At 43.5% G+C, this 18,686-nt stretch overlaps 1 protein-coding gene across 3 annotated transcripts in view; it reads left to right on the top strand.

Annotated features, from left to right (window-relative positions):
• GLT1D1 (glycosyltransferase 1 domain containing 1) overlaps positions 1-18,686 on the top strand; it is a 154,215-nt gene that overhangs the window by 121,811 nt on the left and 13,718 nt on the right. For 2 of the 3 annotated variants that reach the window (XM_060193294.1, XM_060193296.1), the window contains 2 exons: positions 641-761; positions 14,027-14,125. In XM_060193294.1, the coding sequence (XP_060049277.1) occupies positions 641-761; positions 14,027-14,125 (220 nt within the window). The remainder of the gene's footprint in view (positions 1-640; positions 762-14,026; positions 14,126-18,686) is intronic. The other variant, XM_060193295.1, reaches the window with a different exon arrangement.

An 18,686-nucleotide genomic window follows, 5' to 3' on the forward strand; every position in this document is an offset into this window, starting at 1 on the left:
GCCTTCAGGGTTATTGCTGGGGCTCAGAGCCTGCACCATGTATCGATACACTGCCCCTGGAGGCCATTTTTCCCCCTTTTGTTGCCCTTGTTGTTGTAGCCTTGTTGTGGTTATTATTGTTATTGTTGATGTTGTTCGTTGTTGGCTAGGACAGAGAGAAATGGAGAGAGGAAGGGATGACAGAGAGGGGGAGAGAAAGACACCTGCAAACCTGCTTCACCGCTTGCGAAGCAACTCCCTGCAGGTGGGGAGCCGGGATGTGGAACTGGGATCCTTATGCCGGTCCTTACACTTTGCGCCACATGCGCTAAACCTGCTGCGCTACAGCCCGACCCGCTATTTACTTAATTTTTAAGCTATTTATTTATTAGTTAGTTAGAGACAGACACTGAGAGGGAAGGGGAAACAGAAAGGGAGAGACACCTACAGCACTGCTTCACCACTCATGGGTGCTCCCCCACACACACACAAGTAGGGACAGGGAACTTGAACCCGGGTCCTTGTGTCTGCTAACATGTACCCTCGACCTGGACCTCCTGGCTCCCATAGCTCTTTTTAGAGCCAGAAAGTTTCCCCTTCTCCCTGCCTCCTCACCCCGAGATTTCCGTCCATATTAAGCCTCTGGTCTATGTGGTTGTAGGAGCGCTGGGGTGCGGCTGATGAGGGAGATGCCTCAGGGGGACCTCCATGCCGTGCTGAAGAACAGCTTTGCCCTGGTGAACAGCTCCGTCTCCGAGGGCATGTCGGCTGCCATTCTGGAGGTAATCACATAGTGGGGACCCTGAAATTGACAATGGGAACACACCCGTCACTCCTTTTCTTATCCACAGATTTGATGCATTTGGGTTTTTTTGTTTGTTTGTTTGTTTTGCCTCCAGGCTTATCACTGAGACTCGGTGCCTGCACTACCAATCCACTGCTCCTGGCAGACATTTTCCCCCCATTTTATTGGATAGGACATAGAAATTGAGAGGGGAGGGAAAGACACTTGCAGATAGAAAGGAGGAGAGAAAGACACTTGCAGACCTGTTTCACCACTTGTGAAAAGACTCTGAGGTGGGGAGCTGGAAGCTCGAACCAGGATCCTTACACAGGTCCTTGCCCTTCCCGCTATGTACGCTCAACCTACCGTGCCACCGCCCAGCACCCCAGACTTGATGACTTTGTCAATAAAAACCTTGCTCTTCTTTCTCAGAACCAAAGGAGATGAAAGAAAAAAAGGAAGGAAGGGAGAGAAAAGGAAGGGAAGGAAAGAAAAGAAAAAAAAAGAAAAAAAAAAAAGGAGGGGCCAGGTGGTGGTGCTCCTGGTTGAGCTCACATGTTACAATGTTTAAAGACCTGAGTTCGAGCCCCCAGTACCTACCTTCAGTGGGAAAACTTTGCAAGTGGTAAAGTGGTGTTGCAGGTTTCTCTCTCTCTCTGTCTCTCTCTCTGTCTCTCACCAGAGCACTGCTCAGCTCTGACTTATGGTGGTGCAGGGGATTGAAACTGGGACTGGGACTTTGGAGCCTCAGGCATGAGAATCACTTTGCATAACCTTTATGCTATCTACCCCCCCACACTCTCTTCCCCTCTCTATCATCCCCTTCCCTCTCAATTTCTGGCTGTTTTTATCAAATAAATAAATTATCTTTAAAAATATCTTAAAAAATAAAACAAAAAGAAAAGAAAAAAGGCAAAACAGCTTCTCCTTGGGTGTTCTGCAGTGGGTTAGATCTAAGACCTTAACATTGTTATTTCCTTTCTCATTGCCTTTCCCTCATAGCCAGCTACCAAATAAAATTAAACTTGGAGAATGTCACCTCTCTCCCTCTGTGGATAAGGAGATTGACTGAGGTTTTGCAAGAAGCCTCCTTGGACTTGATATCTTACGTAGGTGAATAACTGATGGTGTGTCAGGTCTGTGATAAGAATTTATAAAGTCTTGATTTGGTGGTGGGGTGTCTGGTAGAGCACACACATTACCATGTGCAAGGACCTGGGTTCAAGACTTCAGTCCCCACCTGTAGGGGGAGGCTCCACGAGTAGTGAAGCAGTGTTACAATTGTCTCTTTTGCTCTCTTCCTCTCTCCCCATTCCCTCTCAACTTCTCTATAAAAAAGAAAAAAGTAAAGTTAAAAAAAAAAAAAAGGCCATTGAGGATTGGTGGATTCATAATGCAGGCACCAAACCCCAGCAGTAACTCTGGTGGTAATAAGATATAATAAAATATTCACAGAGTCAAAGATGGGCAAGAAGTAGTTCATTGGAAAATGGAATAATGCTGATACAGAAATTCACTGGGCAGAGACAGAGAAAGTCAGCTGCATTGAGGACACAGACTTTGGGGTAGAATGTTCCATCCCCTAAGTGTGTGTTTGCTTGTCTCTATTTGAGCTTGGTAGTCATCGGTCCCTGTGGTCTTTTTTCTCATTGTCCTTCTCTGGAGAGAGAGAGAGAGAGAGAGAGAGAGAGGGAGGGAGGGAGGGAGAGAGGTTGGTCTGTAGGATTTTACAACGTTGGTTACACACCTGTGTAAACACAGAGTTGAACTGATAGACGCATTGGGACTTTGTCAGGTTAGCTGTGTATCTGCAAACACCGAGGGACACTTACAAGGATGTGTTGTGGGCAATTTCTGACTTGCCTTACGTCCCCTACCAAATGCCACATCAGAATGTCTTTTATTAATTTTAAAATCAACCCTCAGCAATATCTCCTCCCACTTTGCACTATGTACTGTCACCCCAGAATTCACAGAAGACAAGGCTGGCTGGCTCAGCTCCATCTTAAAAAGAACTGTAAGTGACTCTGTGATCAGGTATATAAAATACAAACCTGTCATCACTAGAATGTGAAGTAGAAGTCATGCAAAAGTAATATTAAGCTGCGAAGAACTCAGGAGAGCCATGGAAAAAAAAGACTTGTCCATGCCTCTTTCCTTTTCTGAAAGCCCCATCCTCATCACAGCTGAGGCTAGTTTCTCATTGGTCCGCTGAGATCACCTGTCTTTCCTGTTGGCTTACAGCTTCCCAGGTGCAGCTACCTTTCTGAAACTATTTTTTTTCTGCCACCAGGGTTATCAACTGGGGCTCTGTGCCAGCATTACAAATCCACCATTTCCAACAGCCATTGTTTTCCCTTTTTTTTTCTTCCTATTTTCATTTGACATGACAGGAAGAAATTGAGAAGGGAGGGGAGACAGAGAAGGAGAGATAAAGACACCTGCAGACCTGCTTCACTGCTTGTGAAGCAGACCTTCTGCAGGTGGGAAGTGGGGGCTCAAACCTGGATCCTTGCACATGGTGATAAGTGCATTTAACTGGGTACAACACCACCTGGCCTCCTCTGAAACTTAAAAAAAAAAAAGTAAAAAGTGCTTCCTTGGGAGTTGGGCTGTAGCACAGCGGGTTAAACACAGGTTGTGCAAAGCACAAGGATCAGCCTAAGGACCCCGGTTCGAGCCCTTGGCTCCCCACCTGCAGGGGAGTCACTTCACAAGCAATGAAGCAGGTGTAGGTGTCTATCTTTCTCTCCCCCTCTCTGTCTTCCCCTCCTCTCTCCATTTCTCTCTGTCCTATCCAACAACGACGAAAACAATAAAACAAAAAGGGAATAAACATTTTAAAAAGGGCTTCCTTTGCACTCTCCAAAAACTGTTCTACTATGTCACGGTGCTACCTTTAAGTTCTTCCCCAGTGGTATGGGAAAACATATAATAACATAAAATAAACTGACCATGTCCCTGTTCTCTGAGGCTCTAGGCCTCCTGTCCCCCCAGATTGTCCCTAACATAAGCATACGTATTAAGATACAGATGCAGATACAGGTACAGATATAGATACAGACATCCCAGCACAACTCCCAAGCCCAGTCATCTGTGTTTCCTAGGAGAAATAAGACCAAAAACCCTGCCCCTTGGATTCCTGGCTGACTCTGACTTGGTTCTAGCTTGTCTTTTGGTAAAAGCACTTCATCCATGCTGGCAGCCCATTTGCTTTTCCAGCTTTATGTCGTGGGGATTGATAACCCAAATATCTTCGGAATTAAGCATCATGATCTATCTAACAGAGAGGACTTTCTCTTACTTTGTGGTTTGTCTCCCTTAGGTTCCTTTAGAAAATTGAGCCTTGGGAGTTGGGCGGTAGCACAGCGGGTTAAGCACACATGGTGCAAAGCGCAAGGACCAGTGTAAGGATCCTGGTTTGAACCCTCAGCTCCCCACCTGCAGGGGAGTCGCTTCACAGGCAGTGAAGCAGGTCTGCAGGTGTCTGTCTTTCTCTCCTCCTCTCTGTCTTCCCCACCTCTCTCTGTTTCTCTCTGTCCTATCTAACAACATCAATAACAACAACAATAACTACAAATAATAAAGCAACAAGGACAACAAAAGGGAATAAATAAATAAATATTTTTAAAAATTGAGCCTTAGCAAAATATAGACTCCAATTTGTTCCTGTGTTTAATATTGAATATTATTATTGTTTTTTAAGTCGCCATCAGGGTTATTGCTGGAGTCTGGTGCCAGCACTACGAATCCACTATTCCTGGTGGCCATTTTTTTTCCTTTTATTTATTTTCTTTCTATTTTATTTTGATAGGACAGAGAGAAGTAGAGAGGGGGAGAGATAAACACCTGCAGACCTGCTTCACTGCTCAGGAGGTGTCCCCCCTGCAGGTGTGTATGTGTTTGTGTGTGTGGGGGGTTCAAATTCAGATCCTTGTACTTTTTGGTACAATGTGTGCTCAACCCAGTGCAGCACTACCCAGCTCTTTACTTCTATTTCTTCCTTTGCCCTTCCCTCCTCACTAGAATACTGCTCAGCTCTGGCTTATAGTGGTGCTAGGGGTTGAGGCTGGGACCTTTGGTGCCTCAGGCATGAAAGTTTTTTTTTTTTTTTTCCGGCGGGGCCAGGTGGTGGCGCACCTGGTTGAGTGCACACATTACAATGCACAAAGACCCAGGTTCGAGTCCTGGTCCCCACCTGAAGGGGGAAAGTTTTGCAAGTGATGAAGCAGTGCTGCAGGTATCTGTCTCTCTCTCTCTTGATCTCCCCCTTCCCTCTCGATTTCTGGCTGTCTCTATAAAGTAAATAAAGATTAAAAAAAAAAAGTCTTTTTTCATAACCATTATGCTGTTTCCCTAGCCCTACATCTGATTTCTCTATAACATTCAGTCACAAGCTTCATCAATGATTTTCTTTTTTTGCCTCCAGGGTTATCACTGGGGCTCAGTGCCTGTACTTCGAATCCACTGCTCCTGGAGGCTATTTTTTCCCTTTTGTTGCCCTTGTTGTTGATTGTTGTTATTATTGCTGTCATTGTTGTTGGATAGGACAGAGAGAAATTGAGAAAGGAGAGGAAGACAGAGAGGGGAGAGATAGACACCTGCAGACCTGCTTCTCCGCTTGTGATGCAACCCCCCTGCAGGTGGGGAGCCAAGGGCTGGAACCAGGATCCTTAAGCTGGTCCTTGCATGTGCACTTAACCCACTGCATTACAGCCCGGCACCCTGTGTGTGTTTTTATTTATTTATTTATTCATTCCCTTTTCTTGCCTTGTTGTTTTATTGCTATAGTTATTAATGTTGTTGTTGTTGGATAGGATAGAGAGGAGGGGAAGACAGAGGGGGAGAGAAAGACAGACACCTGCAAACCTGCTTCTCCGATGAGCTACTGCCCGAATCCACCTGTGGTTTTTTTTTTTTAATTTATTTATTCAATAGAGACAGTCAGAAATTGAGAGGGGAGGAGGAGATAGAGACGAAGAGAGACAGAGAGTAGCCCTGCTTCATCATTTGACCTGCAGGTGGGGACCAGGCGCTCGAACTTGGGTCCTTGCACATGGCACCATATGCACTCAACTAGGTGCTCCACCACCTAGGCCCAGTGATTTGTGTTTCATATAGCTCTTGGCATATCATTAGACATGGCCCAGTTCTTGATGATTAGCACACATTTTTTAAAAAAGGGGGGCAGGAGGTGGTACACTGGGTTAAGCCCATACAGTGTGAAATGCAAGGACCAGCTCAAGGATCTCAATCCAGTGAAGCAGGTCTGCAGGTGTCTGTCTTTCTGTCCCCCTCTCTGTCTTCCCCTCCTCTCTCCATTTCTCTCTGTCCTATCCAACGACATCGATAACAATAACTACAACAACAATAAAAACAACAAGGGAATCACAAAGGAAATAAATACAATGATGCATGCCTAGTATTTTCTTCAAATGTGACATCATTTAAAAATTAAAAGTAGGGTGTGGGAGAGTAGCATAAGGGTTATTATGCAAAGAGACTTTCATGTCTGAGGCTTCAAGGTCTGGGGTTCAGTCTCCCATACTGCCATAAGCCACAACTGTGCTCTAGTAAAAAATAAAAACAAACAAACAAACAAATAAATAAATAAGGGCTAAAGAGTGGCTCCATGGTAGAGCACTTACCTTGCTTGTGTGAGGCCCTGGGTTCAACCCCTATCACTACATAAGCAGAAAAGGAAAAGTAAATGGAAGATCACAAATGGTAGAATCATGCCTTGGGGTCTCTTTTATTAGAGGGGGAGGTGGAGAAGAACTGTTTGAAAAGAATTATTAGAGATTTAATAATGATTAACAAGATTCTAAGATAACAGGAGTATAATTCCATACAGTTCTCACCACCAGGGCCCTGTGTCCTATCCCCTCCATTGAAAGCCTTCTTACTCTTTATTGCTCTGGGAGTATGGATCAAAAAAAATTTTTTTAATCTAATTTATTTATTTATTGCCACCAGGGTTACTGCTGGGGCTCATTACCTGCACCACGAATCTACTGCTCCTAGAGGCCGTCTTTCCTATTTTGTTGCCATTGTTGTTGCCTTTGTTGTTATTATTATTGTTGCCATTGCTGTTGTTGTTGAATAGGACAGAGGGAAGTCAAGAGAGGAGGGGAAGACAGAGAAAGGGAGAGAAAGACAGAGAGCCGCAGACCTGCTTCACTGCCCGTGAAGCCACCTGACTGCAGGTGGGGAGCCAGGGACTCGAACCAGGATCCATTGCTCTTTGTGCCATGTACACTTAACCGACTGCATTACCGCTCAGCCCCCTGGACCAAAATTCTTTTTTTTTTTAAATTTTTTAAAAGTATTTTATTTTTTAGAGAGAAGCAGAGAGAGAAAGACACAGAATTCCAAAGCACTGCACAGCTATGGCTTATTGTGATGTGGGGGATTGAACCTGGGACTTCGGAGCCCTAGGCACAACCATTATGCTATCTACCCCCACCCAACCAAAATTGTTTATTATGGTACAGAAGGTGGGAGGTCTGGCTTCTGTAATTGCTTCTGCACTGGACATAAACATTGGCATGCTGATCCATAGCCCCAGCCTGTTTCTTTTTCTTTTAATTTAATTTAATTTAATTTTTAATGTTTCCCCTTTTGTTGCCCTTGTTGTTTATCATCTTTATTATTGTTGTTGCTATTGCTGTCGTTGTTGTTGGATAGGACAGAAAGAAAGGGAGAGAGGAGGGGAAGACAGACACCTGCAGACCTGTTTCACTGCCTGTGAAGGGAACCTCTTGCAGGCCTCAGGCTCAAACTGGGATCCTTATGCATGTCCGTGCACTTTGCGCCACGTGTGCTTAACCCGCTGTGCCACCACCGGGCTTCCCCCACTCCCCATCCTGTTTCTCTCTTTCCCTAGTGGAGTAGGGCTTTGGAGAGGTGAGACTTGGAGACACATTGGTGAGGTTATATGCCCAGGGAAGTCAGGACTTGATGGCTGAAAGGCAGTAAGAAATAAAGCAGGAAAATTTGTTCAATAAGCAGGAACCCAAAGGTAGGAATAGAAGCAGATGAAATTAGGGGTCTTCGTGTGGGAAGAAGCTAGGAAGTCAATTTTAGATATGTTTTTAATAAGAAACAATATTGGGAGTGGAGAGAGGTGACATAGAAGGTCTGCCCTCAAGCTGTGAACTCAGTGTTGGAGACTTCCAAAGCAGACAGTGCGGTTTTACCTTTTGTTGATTTCCAACCTGATGTCAGTATCTAACCTAAGTTTCGTGATTAACATTAATCTCCATTAATTTGAAAATCAGCTTTTAGCTGTGAAGCAATCATGGAACAATGCTTTTTATTCTTCACAGTAGCTTAAAAAAAAACGTACAGGGCTGTATACCTGTGCTCAGGCCTGGTGCTGGATTGTTCCTTTGTATGTAAATATAGGGGTCTTTTTTTTTTTTTTTTAGCTTCTTAAGAAAAGGTGAAGCAAAATTTAGGAATGACTTTCTAAGTAGCACACACAGCATCTCATTGTAGATGAATTGCTGTCAAATCTTATTGACTTCAGAGGAAAGGCAGCTGTTAGCAATTCCGACTGCCTTCAAATGTTGATGTTGTGTTCCTTTTGAAAACTCGAAAATAACCTTTGGGCTTAGGGTTTTTGAATGAAACTGATTTTAGAGGTTGGCAAAAGTGTGTTTAATTAGAATCAATTCAAACAACCAGCGTGGATAATCACAGAACAAACATGGCTCGCTTTGATGGAGGTGGTCTTTTGACTGCTCACAATTTGCTTTATTTTCTTGTGGAAGTATGTAAAAATTCTACTTTGCTGAAGCACATCTTTTACTGATAACGTCTCCAAACCAAACTTTTCCTGGCTGCGTGGGCAGTGGGGCGAATGTTGTACAACTAACCCACTGTGTCAAGTTTGGGCTCATTATTTTGTTGAGGCCTGCTTAGACTTAAATTTACAAGAATATATATGTATATGGAGAGAGAGAGAGAGAAGAGAGAGATGTGTGTGTGTGTGTGTGAGAGAGAGAGAGAGAGAGAGAGAGGGAGACTTATTTTCTCATCCATATTATCTGGTTTCTTTTTAGAAAGGCTGGGCTAAGAAAATAATTGTTAACCTTTTGAGAATTAGATAACCCCCCCTTTTTTTTTTTCTTTTTAAACCAGAGCACCTTTTTTCTTTTTAAACCAGAGCATCAGCCCTGGCTTATCATGGGGGGGTGGGGGTTGAACCTGGGACTTTGGAGCCTCAGGCATGAGTCTCTTTGCATAACTATTATGCTGTCTCCCCCCCCCCAGACAAATACATTTCTCACTAGCAATATATGAGGGCTTTGATTTCTCCACATCCTCACCAACTTGTTATTGCCTTTTTATTTGTCTTTTAAAAAGTTTTTTCCTAATATTATATTAATGAGAGAGAGAGTAGAGTACTACTCAGCTCTGACTTATGGTGGGGTTGAGAATGGAACATAAGACCTCAGAGTCTCAGATATGAATGTTTTGCATAACCATTATGGTGCCTCCTCAGTTCACTTATTGTTTTTTTTTTTTTTTTTTGGAGAACAGCCCCTTTGCTACCAGTGAAGCTATCTCATTGTGAATCTGACTCAGATGCATCAAACAGCTTTTTTGGGAGCCACTGCTCTATTTCATAGCTCTTTTGAAGAAGTATCTAGTCAGCTCACCTGCCCACTTATAAATTGGGTTATATATCTTCTTTATTGGCAGGTTGTGAGACAATTTTATTACTGGCACAGGTGTCTTTATCATATTTATGTTTTGCAAATGTTTTCCCCTGTACTGTATATTATCTTTTCACTTTCTTCATGGTTTCTATTGAAATCCAAAAGTTTTACATTTTTGATTAAGTCAAATTTGCCCTTTATTATTAATATTGTTACTGATAACTTGTGCTTTTGGTGCCGTATCTAAAAAGGATTTTGTGTAAACTAAACCTTTTCAGATTTACTCTGCTTATTTTCATCTAATTATTTTATGATTTTAGTTCTTCCATTTTGTGTACGGCGTAAGGAAAAAGGGCTCTAAAATTTGTTGCTGCTTGAGTGTACCACCCTTTTTACACAAGCTTTACTAAAATTTTCATTTTCTTCTTCTCCTTCTTCCCCTTCTTCTCTTCCTCCTCCTTCTCCTCCTTCTCCTTCTTATTTTTTACCAGAGCACTCAGTAGCTCTGGTTTATGGTGGTGCAGAGGATTGAACCTGGGACTTTGAAGCCTCAGGCATGAGAGTCTGTTTGCATAACCATTATGCTATCTACCCCCCTAATTTTCATTTTCTTTCTCTTACAGTTACTAATTTGTTTAAAATAAGTTGTTTTTTTTTATAATTTTTTTAAATTTTATTTATTTATTCCCTTTTGTTGCCCTTGTTGTTTTATTGTTGTAGTTATTATTGTTGTTGTCATCGTTGTTGGATAGGACAGAGAGAAATGGAGAGAGGAGGGGAAGACAGAGAGGAGGAGGGAAAGATAGACACCTGCAGACCTGCTTCACCGCCTGTGAAGCGACTCCCCTGCAGGTGGGGAGCCGGGGTTCGAACCGGGATCCTTATGCCGGTCCTTGTGCTTTGCGCCACCTGCGCTTAACCCGCTGCGCTACAGCCCGACTCCCAATAAGTTGTTTTTTTATGTTGATTGCTATTGTCACAGGATACAGTGTCCCATCTCCACAAAACAGGAAGCAACACACCTTGTCCACCAGTTGTCACCTCCCTCCACCATAGAGCACTGGGTTCCCAATCCCCTTTCTCTTCCCTCCTGCCTCTGCCTACCCCCCCCAGCCCCTGTTTACATTTTATTTATTTGTTTTTCTGTGTTTTGGGGGGTATTAATAGTTTACATTCAACTATTGTAAAATATACTAGTTTGTACATGCATAACGTTTCTCAGTTTTCCACATAACAATTTAACCCCCACTTTTTAACTGAGACGAGGAAGAGAGATATCAGAACACTGTTCAGCTTTGACTTATGGGGGTGCTGGCGATAGAACCTGGGACCTCAGAGTCTCAGACATGAGAATTGCTGATATAACGATTACCCTGTCTTTCCAGCCCTTATCCTGTATCTTGATTTCCCTTTCTCTTTTTATTTTTTATTATCTTTATTTAGTTATTGAATAGAGACAGACAGAAATCGAGAGGGAAGGGAGTGATAGAGAGGGAGAGAGATAGAGACAGACACCTGCAACAGCGCTTCACCACTTGCAAAGCTTTCCCTCTGCAGGTGGGGATTGAACCTGGGTCCTTGCACGTTGTAACATGTTTGCTCAACCAGGTGTGCCACCACCCAGCTCCTATCTTGTGTGTGTCTCTCTCTCTAGAGCACTGCTCAGTTCCGGCTTCTGGTGGTGGTGGTGGGGTGGTATTGAACCTGGGACTTCGGAGCCTCAGGCATGAGTCTCTTTGCATAACCATTATGTTATCTACTCCCCCCCCATACATCTGAATCCCTAGATACCTTCTCCCAACCTGCACATCTGCCGCACATGCTCCACAAAGAGACAGATGCTTAGCCTGAGTCAACTGGCAAAAATTCCAGCTGTGATTGACAATGTCACTGAACCCCTGGCCCAGAAGCTGTAACTCTGGCACTGTTCATAAGACTGAGCACTAAACTCAGATGTGGCTTGAGAGGAGCTGGTCTCCAAGGTTCCATCCAGGTGGGCACCTCCTAGACAGATACCTAGAAATAAAATCACAGTTTGTTGTGCAGATTTCATGAGCTGACAGCCTTTCTGGAATGAGCAGAGGAAGCCAACAGACAGCTCGAGTATTTGACAGCTGTGGTCACCATGAGATCATGACCTTGTAACTGCTTTGGCCGTTGGCTTCATTACCTTAAGTCAAAACAGATCACATCACTATTTGTGTAAAAACGGCATCTGAATTGTTCCTGTCCTATGGGGAGAGAGACATTTAGATCATTCCTAAAAGGTGGAACTGAGACTCCAGATCCCAACTATCACGTGTCTTTAGAATACAAGTGTGGTGGTCTGGGAGGTGGCACAGTGGTAATGCTTTGGACTCTCAAGCATGGGGTCCTGAGTTTGATCCCTGGCAACACATGTGCCAAAGTGATGTCTGGTTCTTTCTCTCTCCTCCTATCTTTCTCATAAATAAATAAAATCTTTAAAAAAAAAAATACAAGTGTGGCTAGTACAATGCACAAGAAACTGGGCAAGGATCCCCCATACAGGCTCGAGCTCCTGGATGCCCACCTGCAGGGGGGATGCTTTACAAGTGGTGATGTAGATCTGCAGGTGTCTATCTTTCTCTCTCTATCCACCCCCCAATTTCTCTCTGTCCTTTCCAAAAGAAAAAAAAAATGACTGTGGGACTAGTGGATTTGTAATGCAGGTACTGAGCCCCAGTGATAACCCTGGAGGCAACACACACACACATACACACACACACACACACACACACACACACACACACACACACACACGGGCTATTTGGGTGACAGGAACCAGAAAACCAAGCAATTGTACTATAATTACTGCCAACAATAAGCTGATTGCAGCAAACAACAATGACTTATGACTAGGAAGGTTCTATAGCTTTCTCGCCATGTGAATCTATCTACTGGACCCTTACTGTTGTGTCCCATACCATCATGAAGGCTTGGGCTTGGTGACTTCTGCATCACACAAAGTTCTGAATGCCATAGAGCTACCCACAACATTGAACTTAAAGGAGAATTTGATGTTTTTTTAAAATATTTTATTTATTTATTAATGAGAGGGGTAGGAAGAGAGAGAGAAAAAGAACCAGACATCACTCTGGTACGCGTGCTACCGGGGATTGAACTCAGGACCTCAATAGCTTGAGAATTCAACACTTTATCCACTGCGCCACCTCCTGGACCACGAAGTTGATGTTTCTAATAGTTGGATGTTACCCTCTCATGTATTATTATTACTATTTTATTTTTACCAGAGCTGTGGCTTATGGTGGTGCTGGGGATCGGACCTGGTGCCTTTTATTTCTCTCTCTCTCTCTCTTTTCCAATTGTAATATTACTTGATCGAGGAAATGTTGATTACAGGATTTGTGTGTCACAAGGGTACATTTCCCCAAGATGGGTGTCAATACATTTCATCCTCAACCAAACCTTCCCTTTCCCCTTCTGTTTCTCTGAATCTGCTGCAGTAGACTATGGTCCACTGAGGATTCACCTTGTATTCCCAACTTATTTTTATTACTTGCAATTAGATTCTGCAAGCAAAGTCTTGAGGCTTAAGATACCCTTTTTATAGGAAGAGCCAATTTATTGACTCGGTGGTGGTGTGTGTTGCCAGGGAACAGACGTATTGGCCTTGAGCACACGCAATATTTCTAAGGAACCTCCCAGGCTCAGTTCTTTTTTTTTTTTCCCCTTTGTCTTTCTTTGTTTTCATTTAGAGAGAGGAGAGATACCACAGCACTGCTCTACCATCCGTGAAACCTCCCCTGTGCTGTCTGTGGTATTCTCATGTGGTCTCAGAGCCCAAACCCACCGTGAGTGAGTGGGTAAACTCTCTCCAGGTCCTGGACAGCACATTTTAAAAGCATGTCCCTCATGTCTGCTGCAAAACATCTGGTTTGGCCCAGGTAGACCTGACAAGAGCCAACCAGGCTATACCCTTCCAGGACCTGCTTCCCCAAATAGTAAGGAGAGATCCACAGTAGTGGACAAGATCAATACTTCCCGCCTAAGCTGCTGAGCATTTATTTGAGGTCTCATGGTCTTCTGGGAGCTACGTGCTGGTCCCAGCCTGTGGGAGTGGGAAGCCTGCTTCCTGCATAGTCAGGATGGTGAAGGAACATGCGCGTACTCACTTTTGTCTGTGCACCGGAGAGGTGTTCAGTCCTCTTGGCATAAACATGCTTTGAGTGGGAGGAAAAGTGAGTCATTGGGGTAAAGTAATGACGGTAATTAAAAGTGTATCCTCTGCTCTCGTCACTGAAGAAGTGTCAAAGGAACTTTTGGTGGTGGTGGTGGTGTGTGTGTGTGTGTGTGTGGGGGGGTGTCTCTTAGTGACACTGCAGTGGTTCTGTCAGACCAGCTATTATCACACATCATTTCCAGAGCTTGCAGGTGCAATGAGTGGAGTTCAGTGTGTATTGTGAAAAAAATCTCATGTTTCTGTAGGGAATCATTTTTGGTAAGCTGTATGTTTCTGTGAAGTGCCAGTGGTTGATTCTCCCACACGTGGGCTCATCTTACAGAGAAGCTCAGACACACTGGCTCACCTGTCTTCTTTCCTCTTTAACTCTTGCAGGCAATGAACTTGGAAGTCCCTGTGTTGGCGAGGAACATCACTGGCAATGCTGCTCTGGTGACACATGGCGTCACTGGATTGCTGTTCTCAAACCCTCAGGTAAACAAGACTGGTTTCCCTGTGTTCAGTTTCTCATGTGGGGGCCCTGGGTCTGTTCCTACCAGGCAGTTCCCTGCATGAGCCCCTGGAAGAAAGCTCAGAACTTTCAAGAATCAGAATCTGAACTCTGTTTCTGATTCTGCTACCCATGTGTGACATGACCTTGAACTTGACTTTTTAAATGTGGTTTCTGAACTAAGTACACTTCAAAGACAGTCTGGTGTTTCTAGAACATTTACTGGCTTTCCCAAGACTGCCACATATCTTGTAACTCATGAAAACAGTGCGTAGTCAGGTGGATTAATGATGTCTCGTCAGTGTGTGACCACATATGGTGGTCATGATAGGCTGTGTCATACATCCTTGCTGTTTTAGCAGCCTGTCTTGTCTCAGCCTGTGCAATTTATATTTATATTTAGAACATTCATACGATGAGGTGATGAAATTTCTTACAATGTGTAGCCATCTTTAAGCATGACGCTTACCTATACAGATACACACAAGTATGTGTGTAAACAGTATAGCTGACAGGTGGCACCGATGGTACGTTTACCCGGTGACTAGAAACACTGGTGTCTAGAAACACTGGTGTTGACTAGGGCAGTCTGAGAAAGGTATGTGATTGGGAGGATGTGCCATGGTGTGTCTGCCTACATTTGAATCCCTCAGAACGTCACTGAGTGTGTGACCTTAGACTTGGTCTCCAAGTTCTTATTTCTTCTCTGGATTTAGAAGTCAGTTATAATTCCTGACTCTTGGGGTTGAGTGGCCAACTGAGCTGGCGTACATGGTAAGATCATTAGCAAAAGGCAGATGCTGTATCCTTGTCTAAAATCCAAAATAATGTCAGGATACGGAGAGTTCTTAACTACCTGTTGATTCTCTAGGGCCTAGAGTCTAGGAAAAAGGCTAGTTGCTTTCTTTCCACATGCTGGGTCTCTCTGAATCAACATTGACAAATCAACATAGTCAGGCTTTAGGTTTGAGAATATTGTCTCCACTCTGTCAAAGTAATTATTCTCATCTCTCCAAGCACAATGTTTATATTTTTTACTCTCAGTGTTAGAGTGTGTGTGAGTGCGTGCGCGTGCGCGCGCGCGCACGCGCACGCACACGCACACACACACACACACACACACACACACCTGTCTTTATAATCTCTTATAAATGGTGATTTAGACTGAGCACAGAATGAGAACAGCTTGGCCTTTCTGGCTTTGTGTCACCCCTTGGAAGGCAGTCCTGTTAATATTTGCAAGAATCTGCATTCCTTTGTAGTCTCCATCAGTCTTGACCTAGCACAAGCTCAGAGGTGTGGCTTCAAAAAGAAACATGCATTTAAATAGCAGGCACTGACTGTAGCTCTGCTCATCTCACCTGGTGAAGTCAGAAGTTCACCCCTTATGGGTTGCCAGTGCTTGCAAATGTATTTCAAATATGTATTCCAGGGCCCAGGAGGTGGCACAGTGAGCAAAGTGCTGACCTGAGAATATGAGGTCTTACATTTAATCCCTGGTATCCCAAGTACCAGACTGATGCTCTGGTTTTCTCTGTCTCTCGCCATATCTTGTGTTCATATAAATAAATAAAATATATTTTTTTATAATTAAATTTTTTAAATATATTTTATTTTCCCTTTTGTTGCCCTTGTTGTTTTTTACTGTTGTTGTAGTCATTATTGTTGTTTTTGATGTCATTGTTGGATAGGACAGAGAGAAATGGAGAGAGGAGGGGAAGACAGAGAGGGAGAGAGAAAGATAGACACCTGCAGACCTGCTTCACTGCCTGTGAAGTGACTCCCCTGCAGGTGGGGAGCTAGGGGCTCGAACCAGGATCCTTAGGCCGGTCCTTGCGCTTCATGCCATGTGCGTTTAACCCGCTGCACTACCGCTGGACTCCCTAAATAAATAAAATCTTAAGGCTGGGTGGTGGCTCACCTGGTTGAGCGCACTTGTTGCAGTGCTCAAGGACCTGGTTTGGAGCCCTCAGTCCCCTCCTGCAGGGGGAAAGCTTTGTGAGTGGTGAAGCAATGCTGCAGGTGCCTCTCTGTCTCTTTCCCTCTTGCCCTCTCAACTTCTGGCTGTCTCTATCCAATAAATAAATAAATAAATAAATAAAGATAATAAAAAATAAAAATAAAAAATAAATTTTTTTTTTAGAATTTATTTATTTATTAATGAGAAAGATAGAAGGAGAGAGAAAGAACCAGACATCACTCTGGTACATGTGCTGCCAGGGATTGAACTTGGGACCTCATGCTTGAGAATCCAATGCTTTACCACTGTGCCACCTCCCAGACCACACAATAAATAAATTCTTCAAATAAATACATACTCCAGTGCATGTTAGAGCAGACATTTCACTTATTAGGGTGGGACTTCCATGCCAGAGTGCCAGCCTTGTCAAGTTTGTGTAACTTTGTGGGTTTGTTTTTTTTTTAATTTATTGTATAGTCACAGCCAGAAATTGAGAGGGAAGGAGGAGATAGAGAGACAGAGAGACACCTGCAGCCCTACTTCACCACTTGCAAAGCTTTCCCTCTGCAGGTGAGAACTGGGGGCTTGAACCTGGGTCCTTGCGCATTGTAACCTGTGTGGTCAACCAGGTACGCCATCCACTGGCCCTTTTTAAAAAATCTTTATTTACTTATTGGATAGAGACAGTGAGAAATGTAGAGGGAAGGGGGAGAAAGAGAGGAAGAGAGACGAAGAGGCACCTGCACTACTGCTTCACCACTCACAAAGTTTTCCTCCCTGTAAGTGGGGACCAGGGGCTTGAACCTGGGTCCTTGTGCACTGTAACATGTGTGCTCAACCAGGTGTGCCACCACTCGGACCCTGTGTATCTTTGTTTTTATCATAAATGCTGTTCTAATCCTTACTGAATCTGCAGTTAGTAGTTTTGAACCTACTAAACATTGATTTTTTTTTTTCTTTCCACAACCACACAATCATCCTGTTTGCTTTCTTGTTTTAAGAGGGAGAAGGGAATGAAATTCTTTTATGCTTGCCTTTTATAGCTCCAAAATTAAAATTCAGTTGACATTTATCCACTGCGCCACCTCCCGGACCACCCAGTTGACATTTAATGGCAACTTTGAATCCCTGTTATCTCTCGTGGTTAGACGTTAAAGTGTAGCACTAACTAACTTGGCTAGGAGGCTCTGGGTATTGTTGTAGGCAACTGAGACAAAAGTGCATTGCAGGAAGAGGAGGAAGTTGGTGGCTCATGTGTGTCAGGTGAAAATTTTCTTCTGAGCTTTGCATGGATTTATACTTTTGTGAAATGGTCTCTTTTCTTTCCACAGTTGTGACTTTGACAATCAACCAAAGGTTTCATTTTCCAGGGGCAAGTGAGGTGTGTTAGAGAAGCCTCCAGCTGCACAGCTCATGTAATAAATGTTGGTAAAGCTGTGTTGAGATCTTGATTTTTTTTTCCCCCCATCTTCAAACCCAAGTAACTCTGGCTGTGCTTCTTCTGTGTTCATCTTCTCATCAGTAAGATGGGGCTAATGACACGTCTTAGAGGGGACACGGAGCAGGTCATAGACTGTCAGCCTCATTCCTGCTTCCTGATACTTGGTGACATTCTGTCACCCTGTCGGAGCTGTTAATGCACAAAGGAATAATAAGTTCAGCACAGGGAACCCTCTTCTTAGGAGGTTTGGTGAGGCTATTTGCCACCAAGTATGTTTTCTTTCTTTCTTTCTTTCTTTCTTTCTTTCTTTCTTTCTTTCTTCACTTCTCTCACTCTCTCTCTCTGTGTCTCTGTTTCCCTGTCCCTCTTTACCCCCCTTTTTAAATTTTCTTTATTGGGGGATTCATAATTTACAGCCAACAGTAAATACAATAGTTTGTATAAGCATAACATTTCTTAGTTTTCCACATAACAATACAACCCCCACCAGGTCCTCTACCATCCTGTTCCAGGACCTCGACTCTCCCCTCCAAGCCACCCCAGAGTCTTTTACTGTGATGCAATACACCAAACCCAGTCCAAATTCCACTTAGTGTTTTCCCTTTTGATCTTGTTTTTCAATTTCTGATGAATGAGATCATCCCATATTCATCCTTCTCTTTCTGACTTACCTCACTTAACATGATTTTTTTTCAAGCTCTACCCAAGATGAGGTGAAGAAGGTGAAATCACCATTTTTAATAGCTGAGTAGTATTCCATTGTGTATAGGGACCACAGCTTGCTCAGCCACTCATCTGTTGTTGGGCACCTGGGTTGCTTCTAGGTTTTGGCTATTACAAATTATGCTGCTATGAGCATAGGTTTTTTTATACACAAATATTTTTAGATGGGTGTGTTTCATCCCTTTTCTCTTTCTTTTTTTAATTTTTAATTTTTTTATATTTATTTATTCCTTTTGTTGCCCTTGTTTTATTGTTGTAGTTATTATTGTTATTGATGTTGTCATTGTTGGCTAGGACAGAGAGAAATGGAGAGAGGAGGGGAAGATAGAGAGGAGGAGAGAAAGATAGACACCTGCAGACCTGCTTCATCACCTGTGAAGTGACTTCCCTGCAGGTGGGGAGCCGGGGGCTGGAACCAGGA

Source organism: Erinaceus europaeus, chromosome 6 (genome assembly GCF_950295315.1).
Source record: "Erinaceus europaeus chromosome 6, mEriEur2.1, whole genome shotgun sequence".
Classification (NCBI taxonomy): domain Eukaryota; kingdom Metazoa; phylum Chordata; class Mammalia; order Eulipotyphla; family Erinaceidae; genus Erinaceus; species Erinaceus europaeus.